At 48.5% G+C, this 27,275-nt stretch overlaps 2 protein-coding genes and 1 long non-coding RNA gene across 10 annotated transcripts in view; 1 reads left to right on the top strand and 2 right to left on the bottom strand.

The window, feature by feature from the left end:
• Positions 1-2,044, bottom strand: LOC122189155. 2 transcript variants are annotated; one of them, XR_006181717.1, is made up of 3 exons: positions 1,939-2,044; positions 732-804; positions 1-647 (listed from the first exon to the last, which is right to left on the bottom strand). It is a non-coding gene; the product is annotated as an uncharacterized LOC122189155 (long non-coding RNA). The 2 variants fall into 2 exon arrangements; XR_006181716.1 differs by lacking the exon at positions 1,939-2,044 and having other exon boundaries at positions 732-1,266.
• Positions 1,641-23,262, top strand: BRPF3 (bromodomain and PHD finger containing 3). 3 transcript variants are annotated; one of them, XM_042888021.1, is made up of 13 exons: positions 1,641-1,763; positions 6,241-7,645; positions 8,644-8,800; positions 10,245-10,376; positions 11,448-11,576; positions 11,957-12,269; positions 13,268-13,534; positions 13,689-14,180; positions 16,168-16,261; positions 17,597-17,694; positions 18,967-19,064; positions 19,781-19,935; positions 21,010-23,262. In XM_042888021.1, the coding sequence occupies exons 2-13, from the start codon at positions 6,261-6,263 to the stop codon at positions 21,191-21,193; spliced, it is 3,504 nt and encodes a 1,167-aa protein (XP_042743955.1). In that variant the 5' UTR covers positions 1,641-1,763; positions 6,241-6,260; the 3' UTR covers positions 21,194-23,262. The 3 variants fall into 3 exon arrangements, with proteins under 3 accessions (XP_042743955.1, XP_042743953.1, XP_042743954.1); XM_042888019.1 differs by lacking the exon at positions 1,641-1,763 and adding an exon at positions 3,026-3,281; XM_042888020.1 differs by lacking the exon at positions 1,641-1,763 and adding an exon at positions 5,144-5,295.
• The window catches only part of TBC1D22B (TBC1 domain family member 22B), a 15,873-nt gene continuing 11,678 nt past the window's right edge, over positions 23,081-27,275 (bottom strand). For 3 of the 5 annotated variants that reach the window (XM_042888025.1, XM_042888022.1, XM_042888026.1), the window contains 4 exons: positions 27,132-27,259; positions 26,824-26,919; positions 24,534-26,315; positions 23,081-24,292 (listed from right to left, as the gene is read on the bottom strand). In XM_042888025.1, the coding sequence (XP_042743959.1) occupies positions 26,187-26,315; positions 26,824-26,919; positions 27,132-27,259 (353 nt within the window). In that variant the 3' untranslated portion in view covers positions 23,081-24,292; positions 24,534-26,186. Of the gene's footprint in view, positions 24,293-24,533; positions 26,316-26,603; positions 26,647-26,823; positions 26,920-27,131; positions 27,260-27,275 lie in introns of those variants that run through there. The other 2 variants (XM_042888023.1, XM_042888024.1) reach the window with 2 other exon arrangements.

A 27,275-nucleotide genomic window follows, 5' to 3' on the forward strand; every position in this document is an offset into this window, starting at 1 on the left:
TTTTATGTAAAATGATATGCTTTATTTATCTCCAATTTCTTTTCATGCAGTAAAAATATATATATGTATATATATATATATATATTTATTTATTTAATATCCTTGAGTTCCGATGTGTTAACAGTAGCTTCTTCAAGAAGTAAACACAGAAATGAGTACTGAGAAGTTTTGAAATGTAAAATCCATCATAACGTTACTGTTCTGCATTAAGTGAAACTTTTCCTGTGTTCTTAAAGCTTCACATCCCGGTCCAATTTGAGTACTTTGCAGAACAAGATTGTTACGGAATGCTTGGCTGCTCTGATATTCCACACTTAACATACAATGAAAGACAGAAGATCCTATAGTTGTAACTGAGGGAAAACTACATTTTTATCTTTGAAAACAATTCTATATTCTATTTATAATTCTATACGTTCAGATGCCAATATTATGCAATATTCTGTATGACTGTAAGTGGGAAGTGCACACGCACAAGTACATGCTATGCTCTGTAAGCATAGGAGACTCTGGAGCTCCTATCTCATCACTTATCTCAGTGGCAAGCACAACTCCTTTCTCATTCATTCCTCTCTGTCCCTCTCTCTGACCTTCCACCTTGTCACACCTCTGAACGTCAGGAGGCCATCTGGACCCGAAGTATCACACTAGAAAATAATGCAGACTCTCATTAATCCCATCATTTGTCTGACAGTGTTGTTTGGGTGCAGAGCAGCAGGGATTAGGCTTACATGCTCTCTGGGAGAGCTGCGCTAACTGGTGCCGGCGATACTGTCATGTGGTTTTGATGTTCCCACGCGCTTCCTGCAAAAAGAAATACCGGGTGTAGGATGAAGCACTCTCATAAACTCAGGGCAGGGATCTGGCCAATCCCAGGGGCCTAAAACAGGTCCCTCACAGCTGCAGCTGAGCTCGCAGGCAAATCCCAAACCCAGGGACCGTCACAGAACCCTTAACTGGAGCGCCCCTGGGATCCCCAACCCAACGTCGCCCCCCATTCCCGCTGCCCACGTCCCTCCGTGCCACGTTTCCTGAGTTCCGAGCTCCTTCGGGGACGGTGACCCCCCCCGCCCCCCGGGCAGCCCGTCCCGATACCCGACCACTCCGATAAAAAACTTGCGTCCCGTCATTCCCCCCCGCCCCTCCCGGCCGCTCAGAGCCAGCAGCACAGCCGGGAGGCGGACACCTCCCCCCGCTCGCAGCCCCCGGGGCCCTCCCGCTCCTCTCGGCCCGGGGGTGGGAAGGCACCGGGAGGGGCGGGCGGTCTCTGCCCGCGGGCTGGGGGGAGCGCAGCGCGGCAGCCCCCTCCCCCGCCGCCTTCCCTCACCGCTCGGCCGGGGCCGCACCACCGCCACCGCCTCCATTTTGTGCGTGTCCCTGCGCCCCCCCCCCGCCTCTCCTCACACAGCGCGGGAGCGGCGCTGGAGGGAGCGGGGCCCCGGGAAGGGGGGGAGCCGGGGGTGGTGGGGGGCGAAGCGGCGGCGGAGCGGCATGAGAAGGCGGCGCTGAGGAGGCGGCGGCGGACGGAGCGGCCGGACCGACATCTTGTGCCCTCCCCTCCCGCCGCCGGCTGGGCGAGCCCCAGGGGGGAGGGGAGGGGGAGGCGGATTTAAAGAAGGAAAAAAAAAAAAAAAAAAAAAAAGGAAGGAAAAAAAAAAAAAGCATCCCCCTCCCCCCACACCACGGAAAAAAAAGAAAGAAAAAAAACCCAAAACGATAAGGAGGCGGCGGTGACGGCGGAGACCGCGCACGGAGACGCCGAGGTAACGCGCTGCGCGGGCCACGGCTCCCTGCCCTCAGGGGTCTCTGCTCCCTCACGCAGCGCTGCGCCGGGGTCGCGGGAAGGTGACCGGGTAGGCGGCAGGAAGGCCACTGTGCCGCAGCTAGAGGAGCTTCCCGCTCGCTCGCCGCGCGAAGGGAGCGACCCGCGGCCCTCACCGAGCGAGGGGCAGCGGCGCTGAGCGCGGGAACGGGTATCGGGCAGCACTGCGTCCACCAGCCCCCCCGGCCGCCATCTTGGCTACCCCTCGCCGCGGCGCTAGAGGTGGCCCCACCCACCTTCTCCCACGCTATTGGCCGAGCGCGCCCCGTTTTAGCCCCGCGGCGCTCTGCGTTGCTATTGGTGGCGAGGCTGGGACGGGCGTTGGCGGTAGCCAATAGCGTCCTGGCTTTGGTGTGCGCGCTCTGTCGCTCTTTGCGGCCGGGTTCTACTGCTCGGGGACTTTTTTCGCTCCCTGGGGAATGGCGGGCCGCGGCGCTAAGGGCCCTCTCACAGGCGCGTTCGTCGCTGTGTTTGTGCCCGCTCCGTGCCCTGTTTTGACCCTGTCGGTGCCAGCAAGGTTGCTGTGGCCCTGACAGCGCTCCTGAGAGGAGCTCTAGGACAGCACCTGCCGCAGGTTCCTTCAGAGAGCTGCTTAAACTCAGGCCGCTCCTTACACTTCATCCACAGCCTCACACGACGCCCGGCGTGTGCCACATCTCCGCCCGATGACAGAAATGTGGAGGGATTCATAAAGTGTGTGTGGGTATCAGAGAGGAGAGTGGGCCCTCGGCAGCCCTGCAGCGTGTGTTGCTGGTGGAGCCTGTGGAAAGTGCAGCCGTGAAGTGTAGCACTGTGCTTTGGGTTGGGGAGAGAGGAGCCTGGAGAGGAGACAGCTGCTACAGGCTGTTCATTTCCTGTGGCACTGTTGATTCAATTTCATGGATGTGTTTCTTCAATACTTCTGCAGGTGTTTGTTCCTCCCTCCCTCCAGAGCTGAGGGGTGGGAGGAGGAGAAAATCTCCTGAGCCTGTATCTGCTCTGTGCAGAAACCGGGCTGAGCCTTACCTAAAGCTGAGCTTAGGGTCCCTTCCCCCTGTGTGTCACTGAGATGTTCATCGAGGAGGGACCTTGCTTTTTCTGACATCCACATAGAATCATGGCTGGAAAAGACACTGAGATTCCTAAGTCCAACCCCAGCCCATCCCTACCATGCCCCCTAACCATGTCCCTCAGTGCCACATCTCCACACGCCACAATGAAAGCTTCCCCAGCATCGCTGCCTTTAGCTGCAGCCTTGTGTCTTCCAGAGGCTTGCAAAGACTCCTGTTGCCAGTGAGAAAATCATTGTCTGCCAGCATGGGAAGGAGAGAGGTTGAAGAAGGCTGAGGTCTTCTGAGGTGTGACTGGATGCTTCTGGTCCTTGGTGCAGCGTTGCAGAAGTGTGGATCACAGCAGTATTTAGCCCTCCTTTTAGAAGATCCACTTGTGCAGGATTTTTCCTGTGTTGCAATGATATTTGGTATGTGGATCTCTCACATTTTTTTCTGTGAAGCTATCTGTAGTAAATTTAAGCCTTCTGATGGGGCTTGTTTTTCTTAGTTCCTTTTTGCAGACCCCAGGCATCTGTGCGCCACAGACATGAAAACTGCTGCTCAGAAGAAGTGAACCATTTCAGAACAAACTCGTGGAATAGAATTAAATTTAGCTCTGGCAGCTTTTTGCATTACAGCCCCGTTGTTCGTTTAGTTGTGCTCTCTAGGAACCTATCCCTCTGTTCCTGGCATCATACGCAGTGAAAGTGGATTGTGGGGTATTCTTGGAAAGCCTTGAGCGCACTGGTGACAGCAAGAGGACAACTTTTTGAACTTTTTGCTTTTATATCAACAGCATTTGTCCATGGTAGGACAAAAGCAGCATAGGCTGAAGGAGTGTTTAACCCTGCTGAAGTCAAGGCAGTTTAGCATTTCAGCATGCACAGATGCTGTTTGCAGAGAGATTTTTTGTATGTGGCTGGGGAGGTGTTTTCGAGTGTGCTGAGAAGATCATAACATTCCTGGATTGCTTCTTAGAAGTTGCTGTGTTGCAGACAAGGTCACAGGGTTTCATCTTGGCGTGTCTGAATTTGTTTTATGGCTGCTTTCAGGGCTTTCTGGAGGTGGATAGTTGTGTCTCTTCCTGATATCCAGATGCCTTTCAGAAATGATCTGGAATTCTTATCCCAGGCACTGAGTAAGGTCTGGCTGGCAGCAATTTCAGTGCCGTTTTAGATGCTTCTATGTATTGTTAAGTAGTTGTGTCCTTTGCAAATGGGTTGGTTTAGAGCAGCCAGTTACTGTGGTAAAAAGCCCTCTTTGGGTAATTTCTCTGGACAGTAAACTGACTGTGTCTCTAAAGCTACTACAAGAACACCGTACTCTTGGTTTTTCTGTCAGCAGGTAAAATAACCCTTCCTTGGAGCGCTGGTTTGGCTGAAATTTGCTCATCTCTCAGCCAGTCATCAGCTAATGTCTTGTTTTTCCTGAACACAATGTTAATAATGGCTGTGGTCAGGTCTTTCCAATTGCTTTATCCTCCGGTGTCTTTATGTTCATGAAACTTCTTGCATCCAGTGTCTTCTTCGGTTACACCAGTCAGGTTATACCCAACCCATATTTCAGCAGGATTTTCTTGGTTTTCCATTTGTTGACCAAGCTGCCTTTAGATGCTGGTTATAGAACTTCTTTTCCTACTGTTTGAAGCAATTGAACTTATCTTGACCAGTACAGCTGCACTTCTGCAGTATGCAGGTCAAAAAGATCCTGAAAATCCCAGTGTCTATGTTTACAGGTGGAAATTGTCATCTCATATTTTACATCTGAAAACAAATGATGCTTTCAGATTATCATTACAGGACTGCTGAAAGTGGCACCTGCAGCTTATTTCTGTGGGTGCAGAGGAAATTTTGGTCTCCTTTTCCAAAGCTGGTTTGTTTCTTAGTGTAAGTGTCATCTCGTGGCAGACTCATGGATAAGAGCGGCAGTGCTTTCAGGGGAAGAGTGTCTCCAGGAATCTGTTACTCCTTTCTGGAATAACTTCATGAATTCTTGCAGGCACTGATCCATGAGGTGATGCTTGCTTTGACTCAGTTGATGTTTGTGAGGTTAAGTCCATCATGGAGCAAAAAATAATGTGACAGATAAATACAAATGCTTTTTCTTGTCTGCAGGTCCCACAGAAAGGGGCCAAAAGTGCTGTGCTCTAAGGGTGAGGTGCTGGTTCAGGCCTCTGCATAGCAACAGATAAGCTCTGGGCTGACTTATCTTCTTGGGGAGATCTTACATTTACGTTTCTTCTTTTCAGCTCTCTCTTTCCTTGGCCTGTCTTGTTACTCTGCCTAGTTCTTTCTGTGCTTTGCACTCTCATCCCTGACTCTGCTGTCCCTTGCATTACTCACTTGCTGCTTTCCTGCTTATACTCCTGTGGATCTTGCATGCTGAACCAGCTCAAGGGCCTGAACGTGGATTGTGGCTTCAGAGGGGCAGATGCTGAGCCTTGTAAGTCCATCTGGATCCATATTGCTCATTCCCGTACTCGTTCCCTTTTACTTCTTTGTAGATTCTGCCAAAGAGAAGAAAGGATGTGCATCTAGCACCCATTGCATTGCTCAGTTCATCCTCTGGTTCTTCACAGGTTTTTCTAACCCATTTTGCATGATGTGGAGAACATGGGTTAGCTCAGTGCACATTCTGTCTGCAGGATGGTGTGAGAAACCAGCTACAACTTCAGGAGAAAGGAAGGCAAAGCTGGTAGATGGTTTTTCGACCATGGAACTCTTTCTCAATGTGGGTGAAGGAAGAAGTGGCAGTGGGATGGAGATATGGGTGAACTTCCCTCTGAACTGAGGGAGCACTGCTGGTGTATGTTCTCATGTGGAGCTCAGCTTAAAAAAAAAAAAGAAAAAGATTGGCAGGGGGCACTGCTTTTGTAGGGCAGGAGGAGTGCTTTCCTTTAGGTCTGGAAAACCAGATCTAATATTTAGCTCATTATGTGTACTGCTGGGAACTCACAGGCAAAAGAACAGAGAGAAGAACTCCTTGGCCTGTGTGAACTAAACATTGAATGCTGCAAGTAGGTTTAATGAGTACTGTCTGCATTTCTGAGGATCTGGATAGTTTGCTGATCTCAGTGCATAGCAAAGTGTTTACATGACATTCTCTAAAACCCATTTCTACTCTTCTCATCTGTTGGTATGGGAAACATTTCCTGGCTTGCAAGTAGAGAAAGTTGGAGGGTGCTGTGCCTTGCTCTGATATACGCTGCAGAAATGGTTGATATATCCAATACTTGCTTGTATTTAAGGTGAAGTAAACTCTGCAAGCCGAAAATTGCTGAGGCCTTTAGTTGAAATGCTTTTCTATTGTGATGCCGTGTGCATTTTCAGTCTGTGCTGCTCCTGTCTGCTTGTCTCCGTGGCTCATGCTGGTCCTGGTTTGTTGCAGGTCTCTGGTGGACTGCAGCAATGAGGAAGCCTCAGAGAAGATCACGGCAGAACCTGGAGGGCCGGCGTTCTCCCTCACCCTACAGCCTCAAGTGCTCGCCCACTCGGGAGACGCTGACATACGCTCAGGCCCAGCGCATCGTGGAAGTGGACATCGACGGGCGGCTGCACCGCATCAGCATCTACGATCCCTTAAAAATCATCACCGAGGATGAACTGACCGCCCAGGACATCACAGAATGCAACAGCAATAAGGAAAACAGCGAGCAGCCCCTTTTCCCTTCAAAATCCAAGAAAACACCTTCCAAAGGCAAGAAGAAGGAATCCTGCTCCAAATACACATCAGGAACATCTTTACATTTACCCCAGCCCAACTTCCGTGTGATGGACTCCTTCAAACAGTCAGATGCTCCTCCTCTCCCTGCCGCCTACTACCGATACATTGAAAAGCCTCCCGAGGACCTTGATGCAGAGGTGGAGTATGACATGGATGAAGAGGATCTGGCATGGCTGGAAATGGTGAATGAGAAGAGAAGGGAGGATGGTTATGGGATGGTTTCTGCTGAAACTTTTGAGCTGCTGGTAGACCGCTTGGAAAAGGAGTCATACCTTGAGAGCCGGAACAACAGCACCCAGCAGTCCGTCATCGATGAGGACGCGTTCTGCTGTGTCTGCATGGACGATGAGTGTCACAACAGCAATGTCATCCTGTTCTGTGATATCTGCAATCTGGCTGTGCACCAGGAGTGTTACGGTGTGCCCTACATTCCTGAGGGGCAGTGGCTTTGCCGCTGCTGCTTACAGTCCCCTTCTCATCCTGTTGATTGTGTCCTCTGCCCAAACAAAGGTGGAGCCTTCAAGCAGACCAGCGATGGCCGCTGGGCTCATGTGGTTTGTGCCATTTGGATTCCAGAGGTCTGCTTTGCAAACACTGTGTTCCTGGAGCCCATTGAAGGGATAAATAACATTCCCCCAGCTCGATGGAAGCTCACATGCTATATCTGCAAGCAGAAAGGCATGGGAGCTGCTATCCAATGCCACAAAGTAAACTGTTACACTGCCTTCCATGTCACCTGTGCCCAGCGGGCTGGTCTCTTCATGAAGATTGAACCCATGAGGGAGACCAGCATCAATGGCACAACATTCACTGTGCGTAAGACTGCCTATTGCGAGAGCCATTCCCCACCTGGAACAGTGAAAAAAGGGTATTCAGCTGCTACCAGTGGGAGGCAGGAGGGCATTGTGAAGGAGGAGAGGGAGGAGGAAGGCAATTCTGGCACTCCCAAAGGGTCCCTAAAGAAGAACCAAGTAAAATTGAAGCAGAAGATCAAAAAGGAGCCTAGTGAGGGGACTGATGGGCGCTCATCTGTGCCCATGGTGACAGTTGCACAAATTCCCTCTTACAGGTGAGTGTTGGAGCTGGACAGCAGAAGATGAACAGGGTCTGTTCTGAGGACTTGGTCCCTTTCTTTGTTGAACTTGGAAGCACTCTCTCCAGTCCAGACCTAGCAGTAACTGAGTTCAAATTATGCTCTGCAGGAACATTCCTCACCAGCATTCTTCCATGTAAGTGCCAGTTGTGCACTGGTTTCCCTGCTTTGCCAAGCAACAATCCCAAAATGTTACATAGTACAGATCTTTGGTGGTACCTAACAGGCAAGCATGCATCTAGGATACAGGTTTACATACATGACTGTGAAACAAGCTTGCAGCTGAATGGAAGTCATTTTCCTACTGATATGTTTTTTTAATCCCCTCATTTCATAGCATCTTAATTGTTCCTTTTATTGCAGAACGTGTTAAACATGTACGTGTTGCAAGCAGCTTAGAATCTGGCTGTATACTTTTTTTCCAAGCTCTCTTTCAAACAGTGCTGAGTTTTTGTTTGGTGGCTGAGGAAGTGTGGTGATGTGTTGCCAGTATTTCAGTAGGCAAACTCAGCTGGAGTTGGAAAACTCCAGCTTGGAAAACTGCTGATAAGACACCATGTATAATCTAATGAATGGTTTGAAAAGATTAAAATAGGCACTGTATTATTGTTGGGCTCCTGTCCAGGAGTCCAGATTAAGAACATCACAGTGACCCCAGTCAAGTTCTTCTGGCTGGGGTAGTTTTGAAGTTAATCCTTAGAGCTGAATTGGTGATTGCGTACTTTGCTGTGGCAACTAGTTAGAACCTCCAGCCTCACTGCTGCTGAAATAGGGTTGTAGTGTGAAAAGTAAGCATATATATCTTCTCAATTTGGAGGCCCCAGGTTGTACCAGTTACAGCTGTGGTTCAGAGCACAAATCAACATGCCAGCACAAAGCTTCATGCCATAAAGCATTGTTGGGAAGCCAGATGGTATCACCAGGGTTCTAATTGTTTTGCAATTGTTTCCGTGACACCTCTTTGCTTCCTTTAGGCTGAACAAAATCTGCAGGGGCATCTCCCTCCAGCGGAAGAGCCAGTTCATGCAGAGGCTCCACAACTACTGGCTGCTGAAGCGGCAGGCGAGGAATGGAGTGCCCCTGATCCGACGTCTGCACTCACATCTCCAGTCCCAGAGGAATGCTGAGCAGGTACAGCTCTGCCAGCCTGTCCCCTGGCTCCAGAGCATGGCAAGCATCAGGAGTTAGGAATGGAAAAGCCCTTTAAGAGTTTTAAAAACACACAACAATAGCTCTTCTTGAGTCACTTTTGTTCTCCTGTTGGTTTGCTAATATCTAAATAACTGAGTTAGTGTATCAGTGGGATGTCACTGTGTCACCAGAATTGGTGGTGATGAGCCAGCAGGTAAGAGTTTTCCACCTGAGTCAGGAGACTTGGGATTGTGCAAAGGCAAGATGGGCCCCTGCTGCTCTGACCCGTCAGATGAGTCAAAGAACCACATTCCTCACTAGTGATTAAGAATGCACTCATTGAGAAAATGGGTGTTAGCTCCAGAGTCCTGGCCAAATTCCAGTTTGGATTATTCTTCTTGCAGCTTGAATTTCTGACCCTTCCATGAACACTCATAAGCAAGTTTAGACATAATCATCAGCTCTGGCCTTCTTTCCTTCCTCCTCTGAGCTGGCATCCAGGGTCAGTTGACGCTGTAAAACAGCACTGTGTTTGGCACAAGCAGTTGGTGAAGTAATGAAATACTAAGACTCTGCCCCATGACACAGCCAGTTAGTTACTGTGCATTGTACATCTATCTTTTTACTGTAGTTGGAGGAATTTATAGATTTTTGGTTTGCACAAAGACTGCTCTGGATGAAAAATAAAGAAAATATTTCCCACTCATCAGTTTGAAGCTTGGGGAAATTCGACATTTCCTTGGTGCATTACGTTAAGTACTTACCATAAGCAAGTTCATAAAAACAAATGTTCTATAAATATAAGCCATCTAGATCATGTGAAGCATTTTTCATCCTTCCCTTGGCAGTCATACAAAAGTGTATACGCTTCAGCTATAGCCTCAAAACCGTTTGGAAAGCTACAGATTGAGGAAGGGAAGGATGAACTACGTTGTGAAACCAATGAACCGTGTCCTGGAAACTGTTAGCTCATCTCCCCGGCTTAGCTATTCCGGTGTGTTTTGGTGAATCTCTTTGTGGCTCAATTTCCTGGAGGACAGTAATAGCTCTCTTTTTCTGCCATACTTTTGCCTGCCTTGCCTTTGTACTGTAAACCCTTCAGGCTGCTTCTTCGATGTATAACAGCCAACAAAAAGAATTTCCAGCCTCTGTAATGAACTTTGATATAAAGGCAGGGAGAGTGTAAATAAGCATGCAGGATGTTCCTGGAGTTTAGCTACAGTATGACTCAGGCCTAACTTCTGAGATAATGTGAAATCCAGAAAGGCTGCTGTTGTGTTTTCTGCAGCGAAACGCTGTGAGAAGGAGGTGATATAATCTGAACAATAAGACAAGTAGAGAAGAGGAAGACTATGAGAGCAATGCATGGAGGACACCTATAAAGGAAGAGAAAACAAAGGAAGCCAGTTGTTTCCTCATCTTATCCCACTGTTATGTGTTACAGAAGGAGCAGGATGAGAAGACGAGTGCAGTGAAGGAAGAGCTGAAATACTGGCAGAAACTGCGGCACGACTTGGAGAGGGCCCGGCTGCTCATTGAGCTCATCCGTAAGAGGGAGAAACTCAAACGGGAGCAGGTTGGTAGCTTTGGCTGTCGAGTTGCTCTTCAGCACCATGCGAGCACCACGTGTTGTGGAGCCTCTTTCTCTTTTCTGACTTCCGGATGTGCAGAGCAGTTGTCTGTCCCTCCGTCACAGGCTTGTGCTGCCCAGCCTCCGTCTTCAGAATCAGTGCTGGGCTGCAGAGTGCTGGGAAAGTGTATTTGCATACCTAATGGTAAATTATATTTCCGACCTCTATCATCCCTTCTTGAGAAGAAGCAGTTTTTCTCTTATTGATGCTGCCTTGTTGCTAAGCATGTCTTAGCAGATACAGTTTGCTTTGTGTACACAGACTTGCTTTCCTTTGCTATTGAAGTGGTTGATTTAATGACATAATGAGGGAATATAAGATCTAAGAAACTAAAACGTTAAAAGAGAAATAAATACTATTATCCTGTTCCACTCTCCTTTGAGTGGAGTCGCAGCGTAAGAGATCAAAACAACACTACAAACTGTTTCCTTGAAATCAAAACACTATTAGAAAATCCACAGAGTGTAAAAAATCTATTGGGAAACTTGCTTACTTCTAACCAGTGTTGTTTGGCTCTGCCTTGATGTGTGAGATCTTGTATGTTAAACTTTGTACTCACTGCTCTACTTATGGATATTGTTTGTGTAAAGGCCTAAATAGTTCTAACTTTTTGATAACGTTGCTAATTGGCATTGTAGTATCTCAGGGTAAGGAGTTCTACAGGATGATTTACCAGCACAAAAAGCATCTTGTCTTCATTTTCAGTTGTATTATCTTCTAATTTTATGGGGTTTCCTCTTGTTTTGGCTCTATGAGATTGAATAAAAAGGAGTTCCTCATACAAAAAGTTTAGAGTCTATTTGCTGTCTAGTAATGTGCATCCTGCACAGGGAGAGGAGAGGACAAGCTGTTTGCCAGAAATTTCTCAGCAGTGAGTCTGCAGGCCAGTGGTGTGATGATGACCTGAGGTTTCCACCGCTGAGTGGAACTGAGTTGATGTTTCAGGAGAAACCAGCAGAAAAGTTTGCTTGTCCCATCCTTGGTAACTGTGCTCATCGCTGTTTTCCTGTTCCCAGGTGAAGGTTCAGCAGGCTGCTATGGAGCTACGGCTGACGCCATTCAATGTACTTCTGCGCACAACACTGGACCTGCTGCAGGAAAAGGATGCTGCCCAGATCTTTGCAGAGCCTGTTAACTTGGACGAGGCAAGTCTTCTTCCTAGGGGTGTCTGATGGGTTGGAGATGAGGTATTGCTGGGCAGAAACTCAAGTACTGTCATAATTTGGGAAGCACAAACCACCTTATCCCAAGCTGCTGGTGGACTAAAGAATATTTCAGAGGACTCACAGTGTGGGTATCTTTCTAGGCCAAAATAAGGTTTCTGGTTTGTTTTCTGGAAGCTTCAGTGCGTCTCAGACGAGTAATGTTTTGGAGAGACAATATGTGTGCCTTGCCTGGATGACACAGAAATAAAGTGCTGGCATTGTCCCTTGCAGGTGGAAAGGGCATTCAGAGTGCTTATGATGGGTGCGCTCTAGTTGGCTAGTAAATGGTTTTTGTAATTGTACAGGTTTTATATGTTTAGGTTCCAGATTACCTGGAATTCATTTCCAACCCAATGGATTTTTCCACCATGAGGCGGAAGCTGGAGTCCCACCTGTACCGAACATTGGATGAGTTTGAGGAAGACTTTAACCTTATAGTTACCAACTGCATGAGGTATAATGCTAAAGACACGATTTTCCACCGAGCAGCTGTCCGGCTCAGAGACCTCGGAGGAGCGATATTGCGTCACGTGCGGCGGCAGGCTGAAAGCATTGGCTTTGACACTGATGTGGGGATTCACCTGCCCGAGTCACCCAAAACCGAGGACTTTTACCGCTTTTCTTGGGAGGATGGTGAGTTTTATTAACCTTTATTTTCAGGATGGATCGTAACCGCGTGCCTTGTTCTGAGCGTGTCATTCAGTTTGTGTGAAAACCGTGATGACGGTTCAACAGAACAGAATTTTTCCATCCTTCCACTTACATAAGCATGTATCTGACTCCTTCGTAGCCTCAGGATTTCAGGCAGGCTGGAGCTAGGTACAGTTTAGCTCCAGCTCTTCCAGTGCATGTTTGCCTCAGAAAAGTATTTTATCTGCCTGTGATATTTGATATTTGCCTTGGATGTATTACAAACTTAGTATGTTAAAGAAGAGTGCAATGTGGGTCTAGAGTTTTTTGTTCTGAGCAAAGATCATATGTTTCAGTGTAAATCAGAGCAATGATCATTATGTTTTTGTGGCAGTTTATTATGAAGACAGTTCTGTGTTGTTCAGGGGCTGAGGTGAGACTGTTTTCCTTCTCCGTTTCTGTGATTCTCCTGGTTAAAACGTGGCAAATAATCAGGCAGAACACAATGGAAAAACTGACATGATTTCACCTGTATTCTAGAATTGCACAGGAAGTGCAAAACATTTCACTGTAGGTAGCAAATTGACACGGGGTAGACCAACTAGATTAGATGAATTGCTATGGGCTGGAAGGGGATGATATGGGATTATGGTACAGGACCCAAGCAGTCCTAGGGAAGACTTTCTATTCCCATTCATTTTTGCAAAGGACCTGGACTGCAAGCTGTCTTGTGTAGGTTGCAGACACTTCTTCAGCTGCTGTGTCTGGGACAGTAATGGGAGCGGGAAGACAGTGCAAGTTAATTCAGCTGCTCATTACCCGATGGAGGAAGTCTGGAACTCTAAAGTTAACAATTCCTAAATACCCAAACTAAAGCAGTTGGTTCATAAATAGCGTTGATGGTAATGAGGCATGGCTGTGATCCCAATATCACGAGTGGAGTTCCATTCTCCAAAAAGCCATGCTCTTTCCCTTCACTGTTACAATTTCTTTTGATGCAGTGGACAACATCCTCCTGCCAGAGAACAGGGCTCACCTCACCTTGGAGGCCCAGCTGAAGGAGTTGCTTGAGAAGCTGGACATAGTGAGCCCTATGCGGTCCAGCGGCGCCCGGACACGACGCATGCGGCTCCTGAGACGGGAGATCAACTCTGTTCGGCAGAAGTTGGCCCAGCAGCAGAGCAGGACCGTGGCCAACGGGGAACCTGTTCTGTGGGAAGAGGGGCTGGATAAAACGTCGAGAGAAGAGGACGAGGAAGGGGACAGAGGTGAGATGTTGTAGCAGGGCGCTGCCTCCAGTTCTCTCAGTGCATGTCAGCAGGCAACAGCTGCTGTTCATACTACAGGGACAGGAGTGGTTTGGTAGCTCTAGGAATAACTCTTTCTAAAAATGTTCAAGTGGATTCTTTATTCCTTTTGCAGATGATGCCAAGCTCCCACATCCTCCCACCCTGGAGCCCACAGGACCTGCACCCTCTTTCTCAGAGCTGGAATCGCTGCAGGACCCTCCAAAACTCAAACCCATCCATGACAGCAAGACCTTGAACCAGCTGCAGAAGAAGGTGATGTCAGACAGGGATTTCTTTGACAAGAAGGCACTGCAGCGGGAGAGCCAAGCTTTCCAGCTCCTGCTCAGTGACAACAGCCTGAACGGACTTGCCTTGCCACCTGCAGACAGCCTCATGAGCCCCCCCTTCAGTGGTGTGGGCCGACGGACATCTGTTCTTTTTAAAAAAGCTAAAAATGGGGTGAAGCTGCAAAAAGGCCTGGACTGCTCCCTGGAGAATGAAGAGGACCGCGAGCAGCTTTTGCCCTCCTGTGCCAATGGGGAGCGACAAACCCGGAAGCGGCCACAGGGCAGGAATTACAGCGAGAGCGATGGAGAGAAGTCACCCAGGCAGGCAGGGCAGAGAGGTGATTCCATGGGATTTATCTTCCCTTTGTCCACATAGAAACTGCAGATTTAGGGCTGAGAGTAGGAATGCTGCATCTGAGCTGCTTATGTGAAACTCTGTGTGTGGAGGTGACACAGTTGCCATAACCAGAGGTGCCTGAGAAAAGCCCATTCTCTTCTGCAGATTCCTAGCAAAGAGCTGACAAGACGTGTCTGTAATGAATTGCACCCTTATTCACTGACTGTTCATGGAGTTTGTGGTAACAGCTCAGCTATAGACACCTCTGGTTTAGATATTTAATAACGAGATGAAATCCAGGGTGGGTCACAATTTATTCTTCTTTTTGCCAGTTATAGCAGGGTTACTGTAAGAAAGTCTTCCACCTTAGGAAGGGCAAGCCCAGCTGCCTGCAAAGATGTTGAATGGCCTGGCTAAAGGCTCTGGTGTTTCCAGTAAGGGATGAGAAATGTTGGTGTTCCTGCACTCATGGGAAGATTTGCATAGGCCGCTTTTAGGAGTGAGTTTCTTGCTGCAGAAAGGTGCCTTTGGTTGAAAGTGTGCAGTGGACCAATGCACTAAGAGATGGTAAACATTGCTTTTAAACCAGCTACAATCCTCAGTTCTGAGATTGAGATAAAATTATTGGGAAAACTGAGCATGTTCTTTTCAAATTTGACCTGCAAGCATCTGAGATCAAATTTAGAAAAACATGCGGTAAAAAGGAACATTTGAGTGACAGCAGTGTGATTGCTTTTCAGTTCTCTGTTAACTGCCATCGTGGGACAGCTCCCACACGAAATATTTGAACTAGCTCATACTTCAGATATCTCCTTAAAGTTATTTGGCTGTCAGAGGCTTGTTGGTAAATAGAGTGGGAGGAGAGCGATTGAACACTGGGAACGACTCACCTGAACAGGTTAAAGAAGACGCAAAGGGCTTCTCCAAGGAGAAGCTGCTGGTGAAGGGACTGTGGTGGAAATGCTAAGTTAGGGCTTGAAGCACTGATGGAGCAGCTGGTGGGAAGGCAGGGTCAACCCAGGAGAGCTCAGGTGCCTGCAATGCAGCTGATTGACTGGAAGGAGTGGAGCCAGGATCCACCATTCTCAGACCTCACTTAGGGTTGGCAGTGGAGGTGAGGGTATCTTTCTGGAGATCCCTGCCTACCTGAGGCCTTCTGAAGGTAGGCAGCTTTTCTTCCTTCATTTCTGTATTTGTGGCTGCTACGTTTGGGCTTATCCTTATTTGCTGCGGTCTAGGATTGTACCACCCTGCTATTATTACTGTGCTTTCCATCACATTATAGTGTTACAGGGACTTGCTGTTGTTGCCTGCCAGTACAGAAAGCAAAGAGGAGTTACTCAGAGTGGATAAAGCTTAGAAAGAGAAGCTGAGATTAAAAATGGAATAGCATAGGCATGGCACCAGAAAATCACTGATAACTAGGCAGTGATGTTTTTTCTCTGCTGATGAAGCAGTGTTTTTTTCCTGAATTGCAGCACTGCTTTTGTGATTCACTTCCTTCCACCGTTTCAAACACAACTGATGTCTCCTAACTGAGGGAGTGTCTGGTATGTCAGATCTGTGTTACTGCAGAAGCAGGTCAGGGTGATCAGGATTGTCAGAACAAGGTTTTTCCCAGCAGTGTGCTCCTTGTGCTAGTTAAAGCTCGAAAAATAATAGTAGCCTTGGCATGTATTTCCCCTTTGTGTGGCAGTTGAGCATTTGATGAACTCATGGGCTCCTTTACTGTCTCCAAACACTTTTCTAGCACTTACTCCTTCAAAAGCTGCCTAGTTTTCCATGTGTGGGGAGTAGAAATAATTTTCGTTAGTCACCTTCTGCTTCCAGCTGAGTCTGGAGAACTCAATGCAGAACTTTTCTGCTTTTAAAGCACTCAGTGCCTTTGTGGCTGATCCTGCCTTTCTGGAAGCAGATCATCAGGCCTTGCTGGTATCTGTGTGTTGGTGGTGTTTCTCTGAGCCAGTTCCCATTTGTCTCCTTGGCAGGAGTCACCAATGGCTTTGCAAAGCACGCAGAGAGCAGCGCAGACCCTGAGCGCAGCCCCAGCGTGGGCAGTGGGCTGCTGTTTGAAACCTGCAGGTAAGGCTCTGTGCTCTTCCCCAGAATACCTCCTTTCTGGATTAGTTGGTTTGACTTCTGTCATTTGACTTCTTTGCTTAAAACCTAGATTTTCAGGCTCCGTGCTGTCCTGCTGTGCCATAGGTCTCAAAACAGTGCTTGATTTTAAAATGTTACACTTCTGTTTCTCAGTATGAGTATGTTCTCTTTGCTGATGTGTATTTTCCTGGGCTTCTTGAGAGCCAAAGCTGCAAAGCGCTTTGATCTCAAGTGAGCAGCCCAGCACCACAGGTGAAACTGAACATTCACTGAGCTCTCCCCATTTCTACGTGCTTTGTGCCCAAACGTTCAGAGAAGTCGTCATTGCCTCTTCTATAAGGTGCAGGTCTCCCACAAAATGATTTCAGTACAGTGTTGTTAGACAGGGGGCTGCCTCAGTGGGTGCAAAAAGGAGAGATGTGGATTCGTGCATAGCTGTGGTGCTGTGGGGGCCCTTGAAATCCTTCATGGCTCACTCCGAACAGGAGCAGGAGCCAGAAGCTCACTTTAAAACCATGTCTTGACCTCGTGGATCCACCGTATTTACCTCAGTTTCTCCATAGGGAAATGAGAGAGGAAACTCTCTCACGTTTCACAGGGGAGTGTGGGGGCTTGTTAGTTGGTGTTTATGAAGACAAAAAATGCTATAGAAGTGCTTATCGTGGTAATTGCAAGCAATTCACGTAGCAAAAATTACATTAGAGCTATGCTACAACCACGAAACAAGGAATTAAAAAACAAGCTTATGTCTCCTGGATAACTTGTACAGTTATTCCATTTATGAGCAGCTCTGTTTACTGCTTTTTCTCCACTCTTCTTGAGCATCAAATGCACTTGGGTGTTTTTTTAGGAAATTATGAAAAAGAATTACAATAAGTGGAAAAGACATGATTGCTTCATGTGGGATCGTTTTCTGAAATGCTTGTAGTAACGAAGTGGAAGCATGTTTAGGCTGTGGACTGTTGCTGATAGAAAGCAGCATGTTGGAGTGTTACTCTGTCCTCTTTGAAGTCTGTGCACAACTGAGTGAGCTCATGTGACTTCCAAGCATCACTGTGTCAGCTGTGCAGTACAAAGCCTTGGTTGGGTTCCTTCTTTGTGTTAACAACAGGGCTTTTGTTGGCCCCCTTCACTGCTCATGGAGAAACTGAGATGATGCCCAATGTGCTTGCACCAGGGGAGACATTGTGCTCAGGTATTCGGTGTTCTTATCACACCAGGGATGCACTAGTGCAGTTAACTTCCAAATTGTAAACAGCTGGGGACGGTTTATTTGGTGTGTTTTTAAGGGTAATCTGTTTTTCCCTATTCTGACAGTGGTTTGATGCCTCCTAAGCGAAGTCGAGGGAAGCCAGCCCTTTCTCGGGTGCCCTTCTTGGAAGGTGTGAATGGAGACTCCGATTACAGCAGCTCAGGTGAGAATGGCTCACAGGAGCTCAGCTTTACAGGACACCTCTGTCGTGTCCTGCAGCACAGGAGGGCTGACATCCTACCCGAACCAGGGGAAGCAGTTCTCAGTGCATGTTGGAAGCCAGTCCTGCAGGAGCTACCCAGGTTACGCAGGCAGGATGCTGACCTGTGCTGTGTGTTAACATGCTGCTTTTGACTAATTCAGGCTATTGCAGAGGCAATTTGCTTCTGCTTTCACTTGTGCTGGTTGTCTGTGCCCTGAGTTCTCCTCAGGTAGATGCTTATTGTTAGTCTGGAGTGATGTGCCTGGCGCTGCCCTCTCCAGATTTACAACTAGTTCTCTGTCACGACAGTGCAATGCAAACAGTAAATCCTAATTATAAGAGATGTCTCTCTGGAGATGACTTCATAGCTGTTTCCTCTCCTATTGCTGTCTTTCTTTTCAAGGTCTTGGTAACAAAGTCAGTATCTTTGTCAGACTGCTGCACAGCGGTGTAAGTAAGTAGCACTCCTAACTACCCAAAGCAGTGCAGTAATGTAGCAGCACTCCTGTGACCAGACTCTCATCTTGGTTATGGTTTGTCATTGAAGGAGTTACTGCAGGTTTATGACGGCGCTGCTGAATCAGAATTCAGCTTTGGCCCTCCTGCAGGATCTAGGATGGAGTCCCTTGACTGCCTGCACCCTGTGCTCACCACCCTGCTTGGAGATAAACTTACGGAGTGGGGCTGTATTGGTAGAACTAGTATCATTTTGTTCTGTGTCTTATAAGATTATCTCATTAACAGATGAATATGTTTGTCATGTAATAATGGTGAAGCCCATCAGATCTGGCTTGGCAGTACATTCGTGTTGTATTCAGTGTTTTCCAGACTCGGTTTGAATTCTGGTAAAGCCGTGTATTGTCCATTCCCCAGGATGTAAGCACTGCTTGCTGTGAGATTTGCAGTAAGGCAGATTGCTCCTTGACCAGGAGCTAGCAGATGAGTCATTCATGTCTTGAATGGATCTCCTGCAACGTTTCTTACCTGGGTTTGAAAAAATTGTTAGCTAACACTTCTGTCAATGGGAACCAGGCATTTCCTGCAAAAATCAAATAGTCCCAAAGCCAGTGACATCACAGCAGTCTGGGCATTTGCATTTTGGAGGAATGAAAAAGAGCTCTCTGAACAGTGGCCCAAAGCAATCTCAGATGCAGCTTCATCAGTTTCACTGAGGACAGATCCAGCTTGGTGGGCCTTGGGCCCTCCTAAGCCATGTATTCTTCTGTCCCTTAGGCAGAACTCTCCTGATGTCCTTTGAGAGTCAGGCTGAGCTGGAGCCCTTGGAGCTTGTGTGGGCAAAGTGCCGTGGTTATCCCTCCTACCCTGCCTTGGTAAGTACCTTCTGCTCTCTTGCAGTCTGTAGCAGCAGTGCAGGCAGCCCAGAACGCAGCACTAGTGTGCAGCGTAGCCAGACGTAAAAGAAAACTTCCCAAAACCATGCAGTATGTGGCTGGCTTTTTTCTTCTCTTTGCACTGTTAATTTTTCCTGTGCTCACTGTTTCAGAGCATTGGAGAGAATTCACAAAACATTGCTCTCTCGGTGCCAGAGGAGGTCTCTCCTCTCCTGTTCACTCTCCGATTCACATCTTGTAGCAGTGTAGATCTGAGCAATTCCACTGAAGCCAATAGAACTGCACCAAAATGGATCTGCTGTGAAATATGTCATGCCTGCTGAGTGCAGCACTGATGTTGAATTTATTGTGCAAGTTTGGAGAGGGAGGGAAATCCTTTGCTGAACACAATGCTGACTTTGTACTAAATGACCAGTTATCATATGTGCACCTGTATCCACACAGAACCTACTTCCTTTTCCCAAGTTCATATGCTCGGTTTTTGGACTGACTGGTTTCCCTTCCACAGGAGAAGCCTTGAAGATAGGATGCGTAAGCAAAACTGCTTGCTCTGCCTCAGTGTCTCTTTGTAAAAAAAATTTTCCTAAGTAGATTTTAATAATCTAGCTTGGATAGATTGAAAGAGCAGGAAAAAGAATGCATTTTCTGCGGTTCTTGAAAGGGTTTGTGCTTAAATGTCCTTCCTGTGTCACCAGATAATCGATCCCAAGATGCCACGTGAGGGGCTGCTCCACAATGGAGTCCCCATCCCAGTCCCACCCATGGATGTGCTGAAGCTGGGGGAGCAGAGACAGACAGAGGCGGGCGAGAAGCTCTTCCTCGTCCTTTTCTTTGACAACAAGAGAACCTGGTGAGTGGATGCAGGCAGGCTGGGGCCTCTGGTGAGTGCCATGGCAGAGAAGAACGTTTTGATTTCCTCTTTTGGTAGAGGGGAACACACAGGTACCACTGTTATGGTAATGTTACATGGAAATCAGCGAATTTAAATGTGCGGTTGTCAAGAAAAGTCTAAGTGAGGAAGATGGCCTGCTTTTCCCAGTCCCAAGAACAGGACATCTCCATTGCTATGGTGAACAGCAGAACGTCCTCCACCTAGAGATCACATCATCACAAAATTACTCAGGCACATGAAGAGCCCTGGGCTGCCAGTGTTGGCTGCCTGTAAAATGCATTGAGCTGAGATGTGACTCCCAGGGGCCGGACTTCATTCAGAAAGATGCTGCCCTTCTTAGTGTGATACTTAACCCGGGCTAATGAGTGCACACCAGACTTGGTACAGACTGAGGGCTTGCAACTTGAGACTTTTTTGGTCAGCATGGACGTGGGCTGTGAGTACTGGAAGCTGCCTGTTTCTGGATGATACTCAGGCAGTTGCACTCACCCCAGCCGTGGTGCTTACAGGCTCCTGGAAGGCAGAGTTCTCTGGTGGTAAAACTTACTTGGAATTCCCTATGTCTGCTGCTCTGTGGGATACAAAAATTTCCCAGTTTCCCCTGGAGCTCTAAGGAGAATTGAAAGGTTTGAGGAAGGAGAGTCAAGAGAAATCAGTGCTCGTGCAGGAGGGTATTTTGGCTGCAGATGCTTCTCCCGTGTCCAATGCTGGCATTTAAGCATTCACAGCACTATTGTAGGGGGTTAATTTTTTTAAAAAAAGTAAATCATATGAAAGTATCTGTTCCTGGGGAGAACAGTGACCAGTGATTAATTGCTCCTGAGGGGCCGGAGTACTTGGCCACGTCTTGGTGGCTCTGGGGCCGATCCCTTGGCCTGCTGCAGCTGTGCAGCAGAGCCGGCACACGGAGCAGCCTGCCTCCTGCAGAGAGCTCAGCCAGAGGCTGCAAGAGGCCTGCAGGTACTTGCTCTCCTTTTCCCCCATCCCTGTCCCGATGCCCTTGGTGACAGGGCTTTGTGCTCTCTGCTGCAGGCAGTGGCTTCCACGTGACAAGGTCTACCCTCTCGGCGTAGATGACACTGTGGACAAGCTAAAGATGATGGAAGGACGAAAAACGAGCATCCGCAAGTCCGTGCAGGTGGCGTATGACAGAGCCATGATTCACATGAGCCGCGTGCGGGGGGATCATCCCTTCGTTCCGTCCAGCTATCTGTGAGCGTTGGGCGGCCGGTCCTCGGTCCTCCTCCAGGCGTCGCTGTGTCGGCACAGGGAGCCCGGCGCCGAGCGGCCGAAGCGCCCCGCCTTCCCAGCAGTGGGCGGCGCTCCTCGAGGTGCACGCGGCGCGCCAGAGAGACTGTGGGGTTCTTTGTGAATGTGCCCTGCTGAAGAGCTGGCAGGAGACGAAATGTTCGGTGTGCGGGGCCAGGAGCGAGGCGTTAGGAAAAGCTGCTGGGTGGCGGGAGCCACAGTGAGCTGATGCAGCAGAGCTCGACGCTGAGATGTTTGGACCTCGTCGCACTTTCTTGCTGCTGCCTCCTCCGTGCTGCCAGGAGTTCGGGTGTCAGTCAGCCCTGAGTCATTCCCTGAACCCATCGCCCCTGTAAGCAAACGAGGATCCTGTACAGAAATCACAGCTGGGCTTTCTTGTGCCAAACTTACTCTGACCGTCACTGGCCTTTTTGTTTTTCTGAATGAAATTGATTGTCCCATCACAGAAATGGTAGCAGGGAGGCGGTATCACGATTTTCCTGCCTACATACATCGTGCTTTACGTTAGATTTCTTGCATTGCGTTTGGAAATGAGTGAGGTATTTTGGTAACTTTCCCCTCTGCTGCACACACATACATGCAGGTGCACAGAGCTTAAAATATGAAAAACAAATTACCTGTGGTGTTTTTTGGTGTGCATTTATGGCCTAGAAATGTATTTGGTAGTTTCACACTTAAATTCGGATTTCTGTGACTGTGCTCGTTGCAGTAGCAGTTCATACCATGGTTTAGTACAGCCTTGAGTCTAAGCAAAGATAACTTCTTTTTCTGAAGAAACAAAGCTGATTCTGGAGGTGCCTGTGCTGGGGCAGCTCTGCAGGCACTGAGGTTGATCAGGGTTGGAGGGAGACGCATCGCTTGTGTTGCTGGATGCACATTTGGTGTCAGGCTCCTCTTCCTTTCTTCTTTCTGTCTCTTTCAAGTTCTCCTCGGGCTTGGTTTGGATTGAAACCAAGCACTAAGTAGAGCACACGACCATTTTGCCTTTTTGCCTTCTCTCACATGCGTGCATCCCTTCCTGCTGTGTGGGTCTCTGGCATTGTCATCCATTAAGAAACAAACCAGCCTGGCTCTGCTGCAGCCCCTCTTTGCTTTCTGAGTTTGCGTTGCAAAAATGGGCAGCCAATGTTTGGAAACAGATGACAAATCCTTTTCTATTAGCCAAGGACTTAAAATTTCTCTGATCTCTTCTGTTGTGTGTTCCCTTTTTCTGCTTTCCCATTTTAAGAACCAAAGGTGCAGAGCAAGATTGTAGATTGAATATCACCATTTTGCTTTTTAACTCGATATTTTTTTATTATTTTAACTTTTTCATACTGAAGAGAATGTGGGGTCAAAATAATAATAATGAATAGTGGGGAGTAATCACTGCCATTTCTACGTGGTCTACTTTTTTAGAAATACCAATTCTTATACATTGGGACGCGGAGCCACACTTTAAGGAAGATTCCTTTAACATACAGAGATGGGGCATAGGATTTTGTACAAATAGAAATAATGCCTCTGGGGTGTGGCGAGGGAAGGACGTTCTGTATATAGTTGTACAGTACTGCTCTAAGTTATTGAGACTTATTGTCACCATTCTTGAAGTCCTCAGTCGTGTCGCTGGGTCTTTTATATGCACACGGTGTAACTTATTTAAAGGAACATACACTTCTCTGGGTGGTAACTCAGCTGTGGACTTGTGACCTGTGTACGTTTTCAGAATCTGGGATATTGTTATTTTTTTGGTTGGTTGTTTTTAAATGACATTTCAGAATGGGAAGTGGCTGATCTGCTGTTTGCTACGGGACCGAGACGTGACTGTCACTGCTGTAAAGCACAGATTGCTCTATTTATTGTAGAAAGTGAGTTTATTTGCTTTCTAGAATTGTTTATATCAGATGGTATAAGAGAGGTAATAAGAAAATCTATGCTTGTAAAGAAAAAAAAAAAGCTAATTTTACCTACTATAATCTGACTGTCTGAGACTATATTTTCTCTCTGAGAAATAAATGTTCTACAGTATTAAACAAAGGATTTCTGCTGTTGTGCTTCTTGGGTAGGCAGTGGTGGCAGCAGGTGCTGTGGATGTGTGAAGGCTCTGCTCAGTGCCATATCCCTGCTGAGGGGGAAGTGGAGGCAGAGCAGGGCTCCCTGGTTCCTGATCAGGCACTGCCATTCCCACTCACTCTTTTCTCCCCCCTTTAGCAGAGGGAGCTCAGCCCACCTGCTGCTGCACAGCTGACACACATGGGCTGATGCAGGCATGAAGCAGCTGTGAAGAGGAACAAAGGGAAGGAGGACTTGGAGGGAGGGTGGCCTCACAGTGCCTCCTGCAGGTGAGTTTGTTCCTTGCTGCAGGAGGGGACCCATCTGGCAGCCCTTGGCCTGGGGTGGCTGCAGAGCCCCATAGGGATGGGAAGTGGGAACGTGGGGTGTGAATCCCATCTCTGGGCTCTGCTTGTGGGCCTGGGGGCTCCTGCGGCACCAGGATACAGGCGGAGTCCTCCAACAGATGGAGATGGGAGCTAGGTGCTCCAGTGTGGCTCTCTGAGCATCACTCTACCCTGAGGAGCATTCTTCTCCCTGTGCAGATTCCAAGCCTTCTCCTTTTCCCTCCACATGTGTGACCTGACCCAGCAGAATGAATGAAGGACAGTTTCTGTAGCCAGGAGGGCACTGTGATGCACAGCTGCCTGGCATACACCTGCAGTGTATGTGAAGACATATGAATGCATTAAAAGGTGAGTTATTAACATCTTTGTTAATGTTTTCCACCTGTTGCAAGAAGGATCAAGCTCCCTGCAGCTTCCTCCTAGGGAAGGTCTGAAAAGCAGTCCTCTGCAGCCCTACATCAGTGCCTGCCCCTCCACTTCCCTGCTGCCATTTTTGGGCGGGATTATTACATACTAATAAAACCTTCCCTCCACCTCCTTCATCATTTCTTCTTTGTCCTTGAACAAATGAAATTATGACTTACTGAATTATTCTGTGGATAAAAAAGTTTCCATGACATTGGCATCTCCCATGCCTGGAACCATCAGCAACTGCCCCCAGCTTCTCCCTGTGAGCCAGAAATACAGGAAATGAAAGTGAGGAGCCATAGGGAAAGGATTAAAATCACAAGAGCAGAGATCTTGCAGTGACTTTGTAGGGTCTCAGGGTTTTTTTTTTTTTTTTGGGGGGGGGGGGGCCGGGACTATGCTGTGACTTCAACTCTCAGACAATTAGTGCTTTCCCTTAGTATGGTGCTAAAAGGTTTTGTGGAGTGGGAGAATAAGGCATGAGGGAGGAATGTAACTTACCCGAAGGCCCTGGGGGCAATGAAGGAGCTTTTGTGCAGTCCACACACAAGCAGGTGCCAGACCACCCCGTCCTGCGCTCAGCCCGAGCTTCTGTTGATATTTTTTTCTTTTTTTAATGAGTTATGTCAAACTGCCAAAGAGCAGCAAAGGTCTGGCTCAGAGAAACCACAGAAGGTGCACACTGAAATAAAGGAGAAGTCTAACTGCCCAAGAAGAAAAAAGCAACTCTGGATTAGGAAAGCAGTTTCTTGAGACACTGGAGTTTTATTGGCAACAAGGCTCTGCTTTTCACATGCTCAGCCCCTGCTGCCCCTTCCCACAGGGCACCTCCATGTTCTGCCCCAAGAAATGCGGGGGTCATATTTCTCCCCCCCCCTGCAGCCCTCCGCAGGAGGGAGACAGAAGGAAACCAGCCTGATAAAACATTCACAATTGGTTTCATTTAAGAACCCAGGGTGGTTTCTGGCTGCGTTCTCTCGGAGGATGCATCTGCACTGTAGGGAGCAGTAGGCACAGCCAGCACCGCACTGGGGATCTTTGGTGCCCAAGAGCCGACTGGTGGCACTGGCACCATGGTGCCCTGCAGCACCATACCCTGTATCTCCTCAACCTGCTCTCAGCTCCCATCCCCTTCCAACTCCCACACTCCTCGTTGCAGGGGAAGCCTCGAGATACACGTTTCTGACACACACCTTCCTGACAAACTCAACACTCCAAACACGTCAGGGCAGAAATACCCGTGGCTCTGACTTCACCCCACTTCCAGAGGGGAGGTGGGAGGCCATGGAGAGGACAGGGAGAACGAGGGACCCACGTTATAAATATAAAATCATATCTGCTACAAATGGAGGACATATATTGTACATCTCTGACCCATATACACAAGAACACAATATACACAGAACGCCTCGGAAGAGTGGGGGCTGTGCAAGGAGTTTCAGAAGTCCCCCTGCTGCCCTCACGCCGATGGCACATCAGAGCGTCTCGTCACTGCGGTGTGCATCATGCAGAGCACATGGGGGGGTTAACCCCACCGTGCCCACCACGCTGTCTCACACCTGAAGAAAGGCAAAGAGGAGGGAGAGGAGAGGGCAGGTGGGAGCAGCTCCCTCGTGATCCCAGAAGGCTTGAGGAATGAAGCTGGGCCCTGAGAAACTTCTCGCCCTGCAGCCCCAGAGAAGTTCTCCAGCCAGTCACTGATAAGGCATTTTTGTCTGGGAGCTGGATCAAACTGCAGCTGAAGAGAGAAGGGAGCAGACGGGGCAGCACACACATGTGAGGCACAAGCATGTGTGTACACAGGTGCAGCAGTGGGCAAACGTGTCACAGCATAGCAAGGCAACCAGCAGCTGGACAAGCCCAAGGCAGGGCTGGGAGAGCTCAGTTATCTGTAGAGCTGTCCCCTGCCCCTTCAAGCTTCTCTCCCTGGCTCAGGCCCCCAGCACAGAGTGAAATACTGACAGTGGTTGGAGTGGCACATCCAGGTGTGTGGAGTGGCAGACAGGCACGCAGAAGAGTTGAGTCAACGTGAGCTTTGTACAGCGAAGAGCAGCTCCCAGCTGAAGCATCCGAGGACGTGGATGACAAAATGCCACAGTGATCAGATGGGCCAGGAGGAGGAGGTGGGCAGAGGAGGGAGTTGAGTCCTGGCACCTATCGGCGGTAATGATTGGGAGCGTCTGCAAACATGTACTTGAGTCTGTAGGCTTCAGCAAGGAGGAGCCCGATTTCTTCATTGCCCCAGTGTATCGTCGGCAGGTTTTGTAACAACATTAGAAGGCCCTGGAAGAGAAGATGCTCACACTGGAGCAGCTGATGGCAAAATACAGACCCAGAGGAAGCCCAGGGACAGAATGAACAGAGGCAGCAGCATTCAGGAGCTTTGGGTCGCCATGCTGGCAGGTCTGAAAGGCTCAGGAGAGCATTAAGATGTGCTCGTGTCAACTCTGAACAAGTGAAACACCCTCAGAAGCCCTCAAACCTCTTGCAAGAAAGGGTGCTCCCATCCAGTGTTACAATCAGACAGCAAAAGGCAGCCACTGTAGGACTCACTGCGCCCAAAGCTCAAACCTAGGAAAGAGCTGGTATTTGTCCAACCGTTCAGTCCTCTGCCCTGAGCACAAAGGCTACGGGTTACTTCTGAGCAAAACTCCTGAGACTGGGTGATCTTAGAGCCAGTTTTGAGATGACAGCTGAGCTGCCGTCACATATCCATATCCATTGTGGGCTCCCACCCGAGGCAATTCCCTCCCCTTTTGCCCAGAATTAGCCCCACACACTGGGGACTCACCTGGAAGTCTTCCTCATCCAGGATCTCCTTCCGCCACTTGATCAAGAAGGCGGCACAGACATAGAGGTGGAAATGCGAGAACCCCTCTGGCTCTGACTGTAGGCGACAAAACTCTGGGTCAGCTCCTATGGCTCTGCTGGAGCACAGCTCCTCCAAACATGTCCATGTCACCTTCAGCTGTCTATAAACACCCCAGAGGCCACACTTTGCTCCTCTAACCTCCCCAGCTGCATGGCGCCTCACCTCCCTGTGCGAGGAGGTGGCCCTACAGAGGGCAGCCAAGAAGGGATGGCAGCAAGTGCACATACCTGGTAGGTGTCCCAAAGGCGGATTGTGCAGCGAAGAGGCAGCTCCCTCATGAGCAGATTGTTCATCCAACGAAAGGCAAACTGCAGGTATTCAACTTCGTACTTCCTAAAGTGATTATGTACCTGCTCTGAAACAGCACAATT

Source organism: Lagopus leucura, unplaced genomic scaffold (assembly GCF_019238085.1).
Source record: "Lagopus leucura isolate 7727_CA_CO unplaced genomic scaffold, USGS_WTPT01 Super-Scaffold_100136, whole genome shotgun sequence".
Taxonomy (NCBI): Eukaryota; Metazoa; Chordata; class Aves; order Galliformes; family Phasianidae; genus Lagopus; species Lagopus leucura.

What these genes read in the sequence shown, in the direction of transcription:
- BRPF3 (XM_042888019.1), top strand. Translation starts at nt 3,170, where the DNA reads ATGCTTCTGGTCCTTGGTGCAGCGTTGCAGAAGTGTGGATCACAGCAG. An exon ending in CCCAGAGGAATGCTGAGCAG is followed by an intron (nt 8,801 to 10,244) that starts GTACAGCTCTGC and finishes TATGTGTTACAG; the next exon opens with AAGGAGCAGGATGAGAAGAC. An exon ending in CTCCGATTACAGCAGCTCAG is followed by an intron (nt 17,695 to 18,966) that starts GTGAGAATGGCT and finishes TCTGTCCCTTAG; the next exon opens with GCAGAACTCTCCTGATGTCC.